Source organism: Episyrphus balteatus, chromosome 1 (genome assembly GCF_945859705.1).
Source record: "Episyrphus balteatus chromosome 1, idEpiBalt1.1, whole genome shotgun sequence".
NCBI lineage: Eukaryota > Metazoa > Arthropoda > Insecta > Diptera > Syrphidae > Episyrphus > Episyrphus balteatus.
In genome coordinates this window covers 131,567,698-131,581,636 of record NC_079134.1, presented here as the reverse complement: position 1 = coordinate 131,581,636, position 13,939 = coordinate 131,567,698, and the positions used below count along the sequence as shown (strand labels likewise).

At 30.3% G+C, this 13,939-nt stretch overlaps 3 protein-coding genes across 3 annotated transcripts; 2 read left to right on the top strand and 1 right to left on the bottom strand.

Annotated features, from left to right (window-relative positions):
• The first annotated feature begins 702 nt into the window (after positions 1-702).
• LOC129910825 (putative gustatory receptor 47b) lies at positions 703-2,333 on the top strand. The gene is made up of 3 exons (XM_055988401.1): positions 703-1,629; positions 1,688-1,846; positions 2,146-2,333. Exons 1-3 carry the CDS (start codon positions 703-705, stop codon positions 2,245-2,247), a joined length of 1,188 nt encoding a protein of 395 aa, XP_055844376.1. The 3' UTR covers positions 2,248-2,333.
• Positions 2,334-2,484: 151 nt separating this feature from the next.
• LOC129910816 (U-Kazal-Dg21.2-like) lies at positions 2,485-8,831 on the top strand. The gene is made up of 4 exons (XM_055988389.1): positions 2,485-2,488; positions 8,324-8,488; positions 8,548-8,700; positions 8,774-8,831. Exons 1-4 carry the CDS (start codon positions 2,485-2,487, stop codon positions 8,815-8,817), a joined length of 366 nt encoding a protein of 121 aa, XP_055844364.1. The 3' UTR covers positions 8,818-8,831.
• A 3,554-nt stretch (positions 8,832-12,385) lies between these two features.
• Positions 12,386-13,483, bottom strand: LOC129921475 (probable N-acetyltransferase san). Its single transcript, XM_056003315.1, has 3 exons — positions 13,302-13,483; positions 12,855-13,178; positions 12,386-12,789 (listed from the first exon to the last, which is right to left on the bottom strand). Exons 1-3 carry the CDS (start codon positions 13,307-13,309, stop codon positions 12,579-12,581), a joined length of 543 nt encoding a protein of 180 aa, XP_055859290.1. The 5' UTR covers positions 13,310-13,483; the 3' UTR covers positions 12,386-12,578.
• Between the last annotated feature and the right edge of the window lie 456 nt (positions 13,484-13,939).

The window sequence follows — 13,939 nt, the reverse complement described above, 5'->3', positions numbered from 1 at the left end:
TAACAAAATTTAAGGACTCTAAGATAATAAAAAATCCTCTATACAGTGTTTGTTTTAATTCCGCGTAAATGGGTGATTACCACACCCCTTAATGCAAAATCTCAATTTTGTAACTCCCCCTCTTATGCACCAGATGATTCTTCGAAATTACTTTGCAAATTTGAAGTTTGTACGATAAAGAAAAGTGCTCTTTAATATTGATGATCTGTCAGTCAGTCAGTGAATCAGTTACGGTTTTACTCATGCTAGCAGGTGGAATTTTCTGAAGTGATTGCTTAGACTAGTTCAACAAAAATGTTATGAATTTGAAATTTCTAACTTCTTTGGTATAGAATTTAGGAGGGGGGTTTGAAATTGACCTGAGTTGGATTCTACATTACATAGAATTTAGAAGGGGGCTGAAATTGTCCTGTGTCGTATTCTATAAATAAGGGTGTAGTGCAAAAGATCCTAAAGAACTTGACTAAGCACAACCGTGTTCCTTGATTTCCGTTCTTCTTCATAAATTCGTAATCGTAAATCATTCAATTTATTATAGAAGTTTCACTTTCTATTAAATACCAATTCAATCAATTGCTTCTAATTGATTTTATCGTGTAAAACAATTGCAACCAATTAAAATACTATTAACGCAGTATTAACATAGGTAACATCATTCAGTCATTCTATTAAAATTCTATTATTGCTCAAGTCATTCCCACGATGCGTTCGAGTAGAAAACGTTTTTTCCAGTGTTTCCGTTCGATATTAAATCCTTTCTTTTTTACTGGCTGTTTGTCATTCCGTTTGAATGACCAACACAAACTAGAAATTTCGTTTTGGACAATAGTTCTCACATATTTCTATCGTCTAATTGGTCTTGGATCCTTCATTACAGGATGGACATACAAAGTTTACTCTCACCAGTATTCCAAGACTATTCTAGAATTGTCACCTCTTTTGCAGCTATTGGGTATTCTCGAATTGGCAGCTTCCATATTAGCCTACATCAATGTATCGATTTCAATGGAATTTAACAAGCAAATGCATGCTGAACTTTTCAACAAAGCCTATGAACTTGACAAAGTTTTCATCGAGAAATTTGATGTGAGTTTCAATTATGGCAAGGAAATTCGCAGAAACATTCTCAATACTAGGTTCTTGATGTTGTTTTGTGGAGTGTACTGTCCTATTTGTTTTATAAGCATGGATCCGGACTGGTATGTGGTATTGATGGCGTTTGGTTATGCTATGTGTACGCTTGGACCACTTTCCAGCAGTGTCACGCATATTAATTTAATGAACTTTCTCCGGATTCGGTTTGAATTATTTGGCAGTGTTTTTCAAAAATACTTTTCTGTAGATTTAAATGAAAACAAAGAAAAGCAACGACATTTTGTTTTGCTAATCAATCACTATCGGAAATATTGTGAACTTATTCATGTCGTGAATAGTGTTTACGGACACGCGGCTGTGGTGAATTATCTTCATGATTTTACACAGACTTCATCCATTGTATTTGTCCTGTGTCACAAGGCTTTGGAATCGGAAACTTCAGGTGTTGTGTACATTGTTCTGTTTATGTATGTTTTTCCAAGAATGTTTAAAATAGTTTACATGGCTTTTTGTGCAAGAAAAACCATTCTTGAGGTTGGTTAAAAAAGATTCAGTCTATCTCGATACAAAAATGCTTTTTTCTTCTTTGTAGCTTAGATCTTGTCTCCAAATTATTGGAACGTACGATGACCATTGTACTTCAAAGAATGCAAAAGATACAATTGATGAGCTAATCATGTGGAGCAAACTTAATCGATTTCAGTTTAATGTTGGAAGTGCTTTGGAATTGAATTTTGGTCTTGTTTATGAGGTAATTAATTTGTTTTATTCACCCCTATTACGTAAGTCGTTTGTACTAAAATAAGGCAAAAACTGCTCGCTTTGGACGCCAAAATTGAGGCTCGAGTAAAGCAACTTTTGTATCATAGGGAAGACCGGCGAAGAGCGAAGGGAACTGCCAAATTAAATTTCTAATTTAACACAAATTGGCGCTCCTAGAGCAATTCGTTGTCGTTTTAGTACAAACGACTTACGTAATAGGGGTGATTTTTTGTATGCATGAAAAATAAATAAAACTAAGTTGATTTTTGATTATTTTTTTTTTTTTAGTTCTTTCTAGGAATTGGCAACTATATTTTAATATTGATTCAGCTTAAATTTCAAGAAACTTCTATAAAGGAACGTTTGGTTGCAACAGTAAAAAAGCAGTAAACAAAAATTGAATACACCCCTGTTCTGATTTTCGCACAAAATTTAAAAACGGTGTTCTAAATTTCGTAAGAATTTGCCTTTCAGTAATACCAACTTTCAAACAAGATTTTCAACTGCCAGAATCAGTGGCACTTGATGAAAACAAATATAAAAGTAAATTAATAAAAAAAAAAAAAAAACAATATACTAGATACGCATTTATTTATTCCGAATTTAATTTAATGATTGAATTTAATCATGGGTACTTCATTTAATTGAAGAAGAAGAGGAGTTTGAGAATCGTCGCAGCCAGCTTTTGACGCCGTATCGACGAATTTTAAGAGACCACTCAAATTTTATGGAAATAGAAAACGCATGTTAGTTTTCTATTTTGAATAAAATTTTGTACCCTTTCTCATATTTTCAAGGTTTATTTAACAACTCAGACCTAATTAGGATGCATTTACATATAAATGAATAAAACTTGTTTTTTATTGTTTATTTCTTAACATCAGTGCTTGTTACTATTTTCCATCCCTCAACATCTCAACAACTAGGTCCAAAGCTTTTGATTTCTTTGGTGACTTTATTACACAAACCATCTTCATGCAAAGGCTTATTAGATTAGAAGTTCTGGTAAAACTTCTTGCCAAATCGGGGTATTCTTTCATAAAATTTACAAAGCATGTAAATTGTGCGGAAATTGTGGAAATGACTTACATTTTTAAATTTGCGATTTCAAATTCGGCCACAACATAAAAAAAAATAAAGATATGAAATTTGCAATAAAAAAAATAGGCTCTTCTAGCTTAAAAAATAAGCCTCATGGAGAAAATCTGAGATTCCATTAATAAACTTATTCAACATGGGTCGTTATAAACTGAATGATGTGCTTAACGTTAAAGCTTCTAGCAATTACAAAGCAATTTCATACCATTGTCATTATTTAGATGTAACAAAAATTAGTGAAAAAAAATATGTCCAAAAAGAAACCACTCAATTTCATTTTGTATAGATTTTCTACAGCAGCAGCAAAAAAGGGTTAGAGATACATATGTTGGGAGTCGATGGTCGATCAAAGTACATAAATTTATTAATGCTGTCCTTTATTATGAATATTGAATATGTACCTATCTTTAATTTGGCGACTGTGTTAACATTGCTATTTCTATTTCTTTTAAAAATCATAAATTGCTTTTTTATTCATTTTTTATACATTTATTTCATATAAATTAGTTCCACATGGTCCTTATATACACTGATTCCACCTTTCCATCTTCCCTATTTTTATCATTTTTCTAACGAAAAAAAAACGTGGGTAAATGGGGGAACAAATGATACACTGTGGTTGGTCGATCACACTAAAGGGTTGGATTGTATTTACGTTTCTGTATCAGTCATTAAGCTGTCCAGTCTCACACAGCACATCGGCCCCATCATTCTGCGTTTGTTTTCAATTAGATAACACACTCGGAAACTCGCAAAAAAAATACACACACAAATTATAGATAAGAAAGTGTTAGATATTATAGGTACTCAAGCAATATGTTATAAAGTTAACTTAATATTCTTTTGTTTATTAGCATTGTTGAGATTTGAGATAGTTATATAATTTCTTTAAAAGTATAAAATTACTTTGCTAATTTAAGTGCATTTTTAAAACGTACTTTTTCGCTCTAAATGCAATATTTCATTTTACACATTAAAAAACTACCTCACCCATAATTTCTTTTTTTGTTCGTGCATTTTGTGGGGAAGTTTAACTTCACTTTAATTTTTTGAAATTATGTTCATGCATTCCAAAAATTAATCTTTTTTATCCTTCTGTATTATCCTGTTGAATTTTACAAGAACCCATCAGAAAAATCCAAAATCTTTTCACAACCACATTTGCTTGAGGGATGATTTTACGATTTTTCTATACGTGCAACTTAAATGTTCAAATTAGAGGCCACTTTTGATGAAAATCTTTTATTTTTTTTTTGTGAAAAAGAGAAAAGAAGATATTTGGTTAATAAACAGAAAAATAAACCAGGGGCGATTTCTGTAGATGATACATCGTCGGCAGTCCAGCTGGTAATCAAATCTTTAATCGTCGACTGATACACACACTTTAACTCTTGATTATGCAGATTAGCCTACTCGAGATTTACATACACATATGTACTTCCATATAAACCTCACCAAATTTATTTGAAATTTATCTATGAACGTTGGTTTCAGTTTTGCATTTCGCAGATAGTTTTTTATATAACAAAAAATGCAACACACACAATTACAAAAAATAAATTATCCTATTTTTTGTTTTATTTTTGGTGGAATTTATATGGGGATGAAAATTGCGTTTTGAGTTGGCGGCAAAATTGCGGCAAGTGGATTTTATTCAGGGTAGCCAACAATCAACAAATTTGCTTTAAACGGAACCTTTGCAAAGGTAGGTAAGGTACGCCCCTTCTTAAGTTGCGTATACTACAGAAGTCAAATAACGCAAGTATTACTTAATATATTACGCATACACCACAGTTAGTCTATTGAATAGACCCTTTTGAATGGAACAAATTCGTTCAAGAGTTTTTATTGCTGATTATGATTCCTTGGCATAAAAGAATACTCCAGACAAAAGTGCTACTAAATCCATTGGTGCATTTCTGAGAAAACGGCAACACTGGTCGGTTTTCACTTTTTTTGATTTAACTCGAAAACCAAGCCTAACTTTAAAATGGTTCAAAGACATTTTTCATAGCAAATTAAATTTTCTGTCATGTTAAGATGATTAAAAAATTCTAACCTAAAATCAAAGAAAAAAAAGTTAAAAAATTGACGATTTTTTTTTTTTTACTAAATCAAGGGGCATTTTGTGTATGCCGGTACGTCCAAACTTTGTACTAATGAAATAAAGTAGAGGTGAAATCCTTTGATAATATGCTATTTTTAATTTTTTTTGTCAAGAAACAACTTAAATGTACCTACCTATTCAAAAATTAGCACTTTTTCCAAATTTTTGACTTTTTTAGTTAAAAGCAAGTTTTTAAAACTCGATAAAATCGTATAAATTGGTAACTTTTAGACTTTTAAAGTAAACATACTTAGAGGGATTGATTTAATATAAACTAAATATGACAAACAAACAAATTTATTTGCATCCTTATGGGCTTCTGTGCAGTTTTGTTTATGTGCATTTTTATAAATACAGATCGAATGGATCGACGGAGAGCCATTAGCTTTGGTCTATTGCATAGAAGAACATTTAATATCAACTCTTTTACTGTTTTCAATGGCCTGAAAAACAATTCTTGTAAAATCAGCGACCAACGAAAAGTTTCTCTTGAAAAACGAAAAAAATATTCAAATGAGTTTCAAACAAAATAGGCCAGGCAAATTAGTAAATCAAATTGCATTTTTCGCGGGACAAATTTTTTTCATGGAACGTGTTTGGGTGTATTTCCTTATCGTAAAAATGAATTTTTTGGAATGTTGGAACATCGGGAACAGCCACAATCTTGGAAAAGAGGTCGGTGCCGTTTTTATTTCATAGCTCCATTTTTACTCATTTAAACCAAAAATGTCCAAGGACAGACTTATTCACAATGAAATTATCTAAAAAATTATATACAAATGAATTCCGCGAGTTAGTTAAATTCAATTTTATAGTCAGTCAAAGTCCGGATTCTTCTCGCAGGGTTAGGACAGTATGACATTTTTTCAAATATCTGAAGAACTTTTGATTTGTTTGGGATTTTCTTCAAGAAAGAATTATTGCACTTTTAATTATCTATGAAATGAACCCTTTATTGTTTTTGTAACCATCACATTGTAGAAGCAACCAAACGTCGAAGTCATGATACACGATTTTTTAATTTCAATAATTCAAATAAACAAACAAAAAATTAAACACAATAGTCTCGAAAACATAACGGCTTGCACATTTCATATCTTGATTTATACTTATCGCATCGCTGAGATTGAGGTGTTCAAGTTTAGGAAAAATGACAGAGAATCACTTCTCATATTTAGAATTAAAAATAGTTTCAATTTAGCTTATTCACTTTAATCGGAAAACTCACTTTATTTAACCCCTCGAAAACCATATAAAAGGTTATCATCAAAGATTTCAAACTTTGAATTCGATATTTAGACGAATATAGTTAAAAAACTGTTTACTTATATTTTGGTTATACCTTCACTTCAGGAATTTGCTCGGTCTAATAGAAGAAAACTTGCTATTTTCTCACTTTTGATTAGTACAATGTGAATTTCGACGTTAGATTGCTTATACATTATGATGGTTACAGTTACTCATTTTATAGATAATTAAAAGTGCAATAATTCATTCTTAGAGAAAATTCAAAACAAATCAAAAGTTCTTCAGATATTTGAAAAAAATGTCATACTGTCCTAACCTTGCGAGAAGAACCCGGACTTTGACTGACTATAAAATTGAATTTAACTAACTCACGGAATTCATTTGTATATAATTTTTTAGATAATTTCATTGTGAATAAGTCTGTCCTTGGACATTTTTGGTTTAAATGAGTAAAAATGGAGCTATGAAATAAAAACGACACCGACCTCTTTTCCAAGATGGTGGCTGTTCCCGATGTTCTACCATCCCAAAACATTCATTTTTACGATAAGGACATACACCCAAACACATCCCATGAAAAAAATTTGTCCCGCGAAAAATGCAATTTGATTTACTAATTTGCCTGGCCTATTTTGTTTGAAACTCATTTGAATATTTTTTTCGTTTTTCAAGAGAAACTTTTCGTTGGTCGCTGATTTTACAAGAATTGTTTTTCAGGCCATTGAAAACAGTAAAAGAGTTGATATTAAATGTTCTTCTATGCAATAGACCAAAGCTAATGGCTCTCCGTCGATCCATTCGATCTGTATTTATAAAAATGCACATAAACAAAATTGCACAGAAGCCCATAAGGATGCAAATAAATTTGTTTGTTTGTCATATTTAGTTTATATTAAATCAATCCCTCTAAGTATGTTTACTTTAAAAGTCTAAAAGTTACCAATTTATACGATTTTATCGAGTTTCAAAAACTTGCTTTTAACTAAAAAAGACAAAAATTTGGAAAAAGTGCTAATTTTTGAATAGGTACATTTAAGTTGTTTCTTGACAAAAAAAAATTAAAAATAGCATATTATCAAAGAATTTTACCTCTACTTTATTTCATTAATACAAAGTTTGGACGTACCGGCTACATACACAAAATGCCCCTTGATTTAGTAAAAAAAAATAAAATCGTCAATTTTTTAACTTTTTTTCTTTGATTTTAGGTTAGAATTTCAGTGAAAAATAATTTTTAAAATTTTTTAATCATCTTAACATGACAGAAAATTTAATTTGCTATGAAAAATGTCTTTGAACCATTTCAAAGTTAGGCTTGGTTTTCGAGTTAAATCAAAAAAAGTGAAAACCGACCAGTGTTGCCGTTTTCACAGAAATGCACCAATGGATTTAGTAGCTCTTTTGGCTGGAGTATTCTTTTATACCAAGGAATCAAAATCAGCAATAAAAACTCTTGAACGAATTTGTTCTAGTTTTGCTCTGGAGCTCCGGTCTATTAAATAGACTAAAGTGTACACATTATGAAAATTAATAAAATTAAAATATTCGACGCAAAATTTTAAACGATTTAGTAAAATGCTAAAGTCATTTTAGTTAGTTACTTAGTAAATTACTAAAATGACTTTAGCATTTTACTAAATCGTTTAAAATTTTGCGCCTTTGTTTTTAATATGCAACCAACAACTTAATGAAAAGATTAAATTACGTAACAAAAAAATTATACATTCGGACAAACTGAAATTGTAAAACAAACTGAATCCTATCAGAAATATTCTTATCGTTCACGTGCATCATGCAAAAAAAATGACCCCACGAAACTCATATCGTTTATCGAACTCGATACAATAATTTATTTTGAATATTTGATTCCAAAGCTAAAAGCCCTTACTGAATGCTTAAAAACTGGATTAATAATTAATTTTTTGGCAATGTGATTTACATTCTTTAAACAAAGGCTTCATTTAATGGACATTAAAATTTTAGTAATTTACATCATTGTTTTGCTGCTTACAGTTTCTCATATAGAAACAGCAACAATAAAACGATGTAATCTTCAATTCAAGTGTAGTTTAGTAGATCAATCCGTTTCCGCAACTGATGGCAAAAAGTGTTACGTTTTTAGAAATAGTTGTCTGTTGGCAAGTAAAAATTGCCAACGTAAAAACGAATGCAAGTCGGGTAATTTTGAAAATTTTTATTTAATTTTCTTGAATATATTCTTAATTTTATTTCTTTAGAGTTACGTGTTATTACAAGAGAGAAATGTAAATCCTTGTGTACAAGATTCTGTCCAGCAATTTATAAACCAGTTTGCTGTTATGACGGTAAAGTGGAAAAATCATTTTCAAGTGGATGTGAGTTGGAAAGATACATTTGCGAAACTGGAAAAAGTGGGTTTTCCTCAAACAAAATTTAGATATTGAATTAATTGTTTTAATTGATTTATAACTTCTTTTATAATAGCTTGCAGTTCTACTCAGACTGGTAAATGTGATTGTGATTTATAAGAAAGAGAGAGAGAGAAAGTAAAATTGTTTTGTTTTTATTGATTACGAATGTTTTCACATTTTTATTTCAAAATAAAGTTAAATTAGGTACTGAAGTTTTATTTTAACATTTTATTTATACAATGTTAAATCGACAAACTTAAAATATAAGCACTTTTCTAAAATGTTTAAAAAAAAAATGGACCACTGGGTTCTGGGTTCCACGTACCAACATACATTGTTGCCTTGTAGTTCAAAGTACAGTAGGAGAAGTTACAGAAATATAAAAAAACAGTTTTGTTTTGCCAAATTGGCCGAAGGTAGACTGGACGGAATATGCGGGGTGGGGCAGAGGTTGCTTAAGAAAGAATGAAAGAGACAATTCCAAAAGGAAATAAGGTTAAAGTAACGTGGAAGGGAAAAGGTTGGGAGGAGCGAACGAAGTTCTAGTTTTTTTTTAACTGTTTGAAAATTTATCTGAATCCAGAGGCCCAATTCCGCAAGAGTGAATTCCTCTGTGTACACGAAAAAACGTGTAAATTGCCTTAAGAACAAGGCAGAGAAAAACTCACACAGAAAAACTCACTCTTGCGGAATTGGGACCCATAACTTCTGCCTTGCAATTATTGTGTTCGTAATGTATGAAGCCAAGATAATTCAGGTACTGAAAATCAGATGCTAAAATGTCTTACAGTTACTGAAAAAATCGAAAATAACACTAAGTATAATTATACATTATTTTTAAGAAAAAAAATTTATTTTAATTTTGCCGTTTTTGCCAGTTTATTTATGAAATAATTGAATCGTAAGTTGTAAGAACGAAATAAGTCAATTTTGCAAAATTGTTGGGAAAACTCAAAAAACTGAATAGCTTCTTTATTTTGTTTTCAGATGTTTGACCTTCAGATAAAATAAAGATTATGTAGATTTGAGTAGAATGAGGCAAATATTATATTTCTATCGGTTTCTGGTAGAGAGGTATAACGGTTTAAAAACGTTGGACTTATTCCGTTCTTACCGCTTACTGTTTGAAATTTCACCCAAAAGCCAAATTTTGAATAAAATAAACATATAATTTATTTAAAACAAAAGTTTTAATGATAGCAATCGATTAACTATTGATAGAGTTTGAGTAATCAAAGCAAAAAAGTATTATACAATAAAACAAAAATTATGTATTGTGGTCTATTTTTTACTTGAGTAAAACAAAAAATGGGAAAATAAAGATAGGTTCGAATGGTCATTCTTCGGTTAATTTTCAATGAAAAAACTTTTTCAGCACAGCATTTTGAAGGAAATTTTATCTTCTGTATTAATTTAGAGCAATGCATATGACTATCTCAGCCCGAAAAAAAATACCGTTAAAAAAGTGAAAAAAAACTCAAAAAATCGCTTTTCTTGACTTTTTTTATGTTTTTTTGGCTTGTTTTGGTATGGAATTTTTGTTTTCAATATTTTAAAAACATCCGATATTAAATTTAATTCTCTACAACAAGTTTTAAAATTAATTTATAAAAATTATGCTTTGTTTACGAGATATATTGAAAAAACCAAAAAAGGGGCTTTTGCACCCCTATCTTCAATTTCCACCCTCTCATTTAATAGCACTCCGCGGTATTATCTTCTCTTTTTTATAACCCATTCAACGTTTTTTGCAATTAAAACCCGTGAACGTCTTAGTTAAGACATAATTAATAGCCTGGAATCCTGGATTTATTCTGTTCTTCAAACTTATACAATTTTTCAACCCCTGTAACTTCGACACTCAAAATAATTTTTTTCAACTTGGAAGATGTGTCTACGTCTAAAGATGAAATTTGCATCAAAAAGTCAATTTCGGAAAAAAGTCGACTTATTCCGTTCTTACAACTGACGATTCAATTTAAAGAGCGAATTTTAAGACTTGATAGGTTCTATTTTGGTTTTATATAGAAAGAAATGACAACAAAAAAAAAAAAAAAACATTTTATAAGTAAAAATATTTACATAAATACAACGATGAACCCTACAATTATTATATCATTTTTACAACCAGAAATCCATTATTTATTCATCTTTTCAAATTAGATACATATACATACATATATTGTCCAAGTAAACAGCCAACAAACTCAAAATTTAGATATCTTTAGAATTTTTTAAAATACAAAAATAACCTATTTTTTTTCAAAATTAATAAATAAAATCGCATTTTTTTGCGGTACAATAAAATGCGGTACATGGAATGTGTTTATCCTTATCATAAAAGTCAATTTGTTTTAGTGAGGGAAGAATTTTGATTTCATATTTTGTTTTTAATGATTAATGTTTTTAGTTTATCTATCTATACTCATTTAAACATTTATAAAAAAAAATTAATTAATCTCATATTTATTTTCAAAAATTTTGTTAATTTAATTTTTTTTTTTTTCTTTTTCAAAATTCTGGAGGAGGACCAGTTTTTAAACAACAAATATTGATTGGATTTAATGGCTAAATTGTTGCGGCACACTTAAATGTTGTCACAAATTAAAATTATTTGGTTGTTGCATTTTTGGTTGTTGTATTATTCCATTTTACTTACAAAACGCATATTTTTAATCTATAATATCACTTGATTGCAGCAATTTATGTTGCAATTTTTATTAAATGTGATTGTTCTTAGATCCCAAAACCGGATTATGGTTATGGCATATCGACTTTGGATTTTCGGATATGTTTCCAATTGGATTTTTAAAAAAAGTATTGTAAAATCACTTCCGGTTGCTACTTATAGATTGATTAGTAACATCTTGATTCGTGATGCAACCCATTCGTCCATTGAGTAGTTTCATTTGAAAAATAATAAAAATATTTTTTATCCTATCACTAACGTAGTTTTTAAATTTTCCTAACTTTTATATTCAAAGGTCAACCATCTGCCGAATACATAAATATGTACCTCCAGCATAACGTTTTTTCATTTATATTTTTGAATGCACATAAGCTCAGCAGTTTTCCATACACATATAAAAATATAAATTAGCAGACCTATGAAAACACAAAAAAAAGGACGCCTTTCTCTCCCAACACCCTACACACAGCATCCGACTATTTTTGTTTTGTTTTTTTTTCTCTAAAATTATAAACGTGTATTTCCAGAATTTTAAAACAAAAAATTTTATATACATATCTAGATATTCCTATACTAATATTATGCTGTCATATCCACACGCATCTTCAAATATAAAAAAAAGGGTTGTTATCATAGAGATAGAGATAGATACCCCCAAAACATTGGATAGCTTTGCATGCAACAACAATATGTACATGCAAAACAAGTAAATACCACCCTGGCTGGTGTACTTTTATTTTTTATTTTTTTTTTTGTGTTTCATATGTAAATGACTATTTTTTAACTGGTTAACTCTTTCCACCCAGATCTGGGATGATAAGTTGTGTCAACATAGGAAAATCGATATGAAGCTGTGATAATCTTTTTTTTTTTTTGAATTTTTGTCTAACAAAAATTGCAGACAGGAAGGGGACAAAAGAGCAATGTCCGGCAGAGCAATGAAATAAAAATACAAAAAATTCTCATTCTTATGTGGGATTTTTATTTAATTTGTTTTTTTATGATTTTATTTTTTTTTGTATATTACGGTTATATTTTTTATGTTTGTTTGTTTTGCTTTATTGTAATTTGATTATTTTTTATTTTTTTGTTTGATGTAAAATTTTAACCCGCATTTATAGACTTTTTTGAACTTAGCAAAATCTAGCTCACATCGACAATATATTCGTTTCTATAGCTTTGATCTTGTTTATGCCTTTTTTTCTTTCTTATCGAAACCATTTGTCTGAGTAGCATCGTGGCTATTGCTTGTAGGACTTGGATTCTGCCTAAGGGTCTTTTGGAGGACATGTGCGTCCGCTGGTTCAATGCGCTTGTAATAATGTTGTTTGGTTTCGACAATTTCAAAACCGAATTTCTTATAAAATGCAATAGCTCCATCGTTGTTGATTTGCACATGGCTAAAATAGAGCAGATAGTAAAACTGTCAAGCATTTTTTATCTTTTTGGAAGTGATAATACTTACAGGAAAATACTATCAAAGTTTCCATCGCTTTCCACATAATTGAGAATGTGATTGAACATAACAGTGCCAATGCCTAATCTACGATAAGGATACAAACATCCCAATGTCATGATATAAAGTCTCCTTTGATTCTCGGATGTGTCTATGCGACAACAAACTGCTCCAACAACAATGTCATTGTAATAAGCCAATTTGGCCAATTCACCAGCTTCGAGGACATCAATGTAGAACTTGTCGTTGTACGAGACTGGGAAGACAACTGTGTTGAGTTTCTTCAATTGTTTAATGTTGTGTGGAGTGACATCGCCAAGTTCAATGCTTGCTCTAAATTTAAGAAAATGCCATGATAAGTTGAGTGTGGAAAAATTTCAATTAAAAAAAAAACCATGCCGGTTTCTATCGTATTGAAATAAAAATTTATAGTTTTTATTTTTGTTTATATAGTACCTTGTCATTTTTAATGAATTTATGGCGTTGTTAAAACTGAGTTTAGTTAATTTTGATTGTTTTAAAAATTTATTTATTTAGGATAGGAGGTTATATATACTAAACTAATCACACACATTTGCGGGGGAAAATATCCAATTTGGTTTTTTCTTCCTTCCCTTTTTACTTTGACAGTTTTTAATTTGCCAAGTCCAAAATGACAGTTCAGTTCAGGAAAAAAAAAAACATGGCGACATTGGGTATGTTTGATTTTAGAATTTCTATTTCTGCACAGACGGTAAGGTAGTTCGTGCAGAGTTCAGGCTCAGCAGGGTCTAGGGACGCACACGAATGGTGCGAGAAATCGAGAAGTGATTCAGAGCGTACAAAATTTTACACTCATGCATTTTTACTCAGCTGCTCAAAATCAAGCAAAAATAGCACAACGAAAATTTGAACGAAAAAATTCGTTTTGCTTTTAATTTTTCAGTACGCAGCGGTTTTTTTGATTCAAAGGGATGTGTTGATGGTTTTTTTCCTTTTTAGTTCATTTATTTCTATTGAATATTGTAGTGTGGTGTGGAATCCGTTTTATAAATCATATTCACTAAGAATTGAGAAGGTCCAAAAAAAATTTACTCCATTTGTAATAAATAATC

What these genes read in the sequence shown, in the direction of transcription:
- LOC129921475 (XM_056003315.1), bottom strand. An exon ending in AACTTTGATAGTATTTTCCT is followed by an intron (nt 12,790 to 12,854) that starts GTAAGTATTATC and finishes GCTCTATTTTAG; the next exon opens with CCATGTGCAAATCAACAACG.
- LOC129910816 (XM_055988389.1), top strand. An exon ending in TAAAAACGAATGCAAGTCGG is followed by an intron (nt 8,489 to 8,547) that starts GTAATTTTGAAA and finishes TTATTTCTTTAG; the next exon opens with AGTTACGTGTTATTACAAGA. An exon ending in CATTTGCGAAACTGGAAAAA is followed by an intron (nt 8,701 to 8,773) that starts GTGGGTTTTCCT and finishes CTTTTATAATAG; the next exon opens with CTTGCAGTTCTACTCAGACT.
- LOC129910825 (XM_055988401.1), top strand. Translation starts at nt 703, where the DNA reads ATGCGTTCGAGTAGAAAACGTTTTTTCCAGTGTTTCCGTTCGATATTA. An exon ending in CAAGAAAAACCATTCTTGAG is followed by an intron (nt 1,630 to 1,687) that starts GTTGGTTAAAAA and finishes TCTTCTTTGTAG; the next exon opens with CTTAGATCTTGTCTCCAAAT. An exon ending in ATTTTGGTCTTGTTTATGAG is followed by an intron (nt 1,847 to 2,145) that starts GTAATTAATTTG and finishes TTTTTTTTTTAG; the next exon opens with TTCTTTCTAGGAATTGGCAA.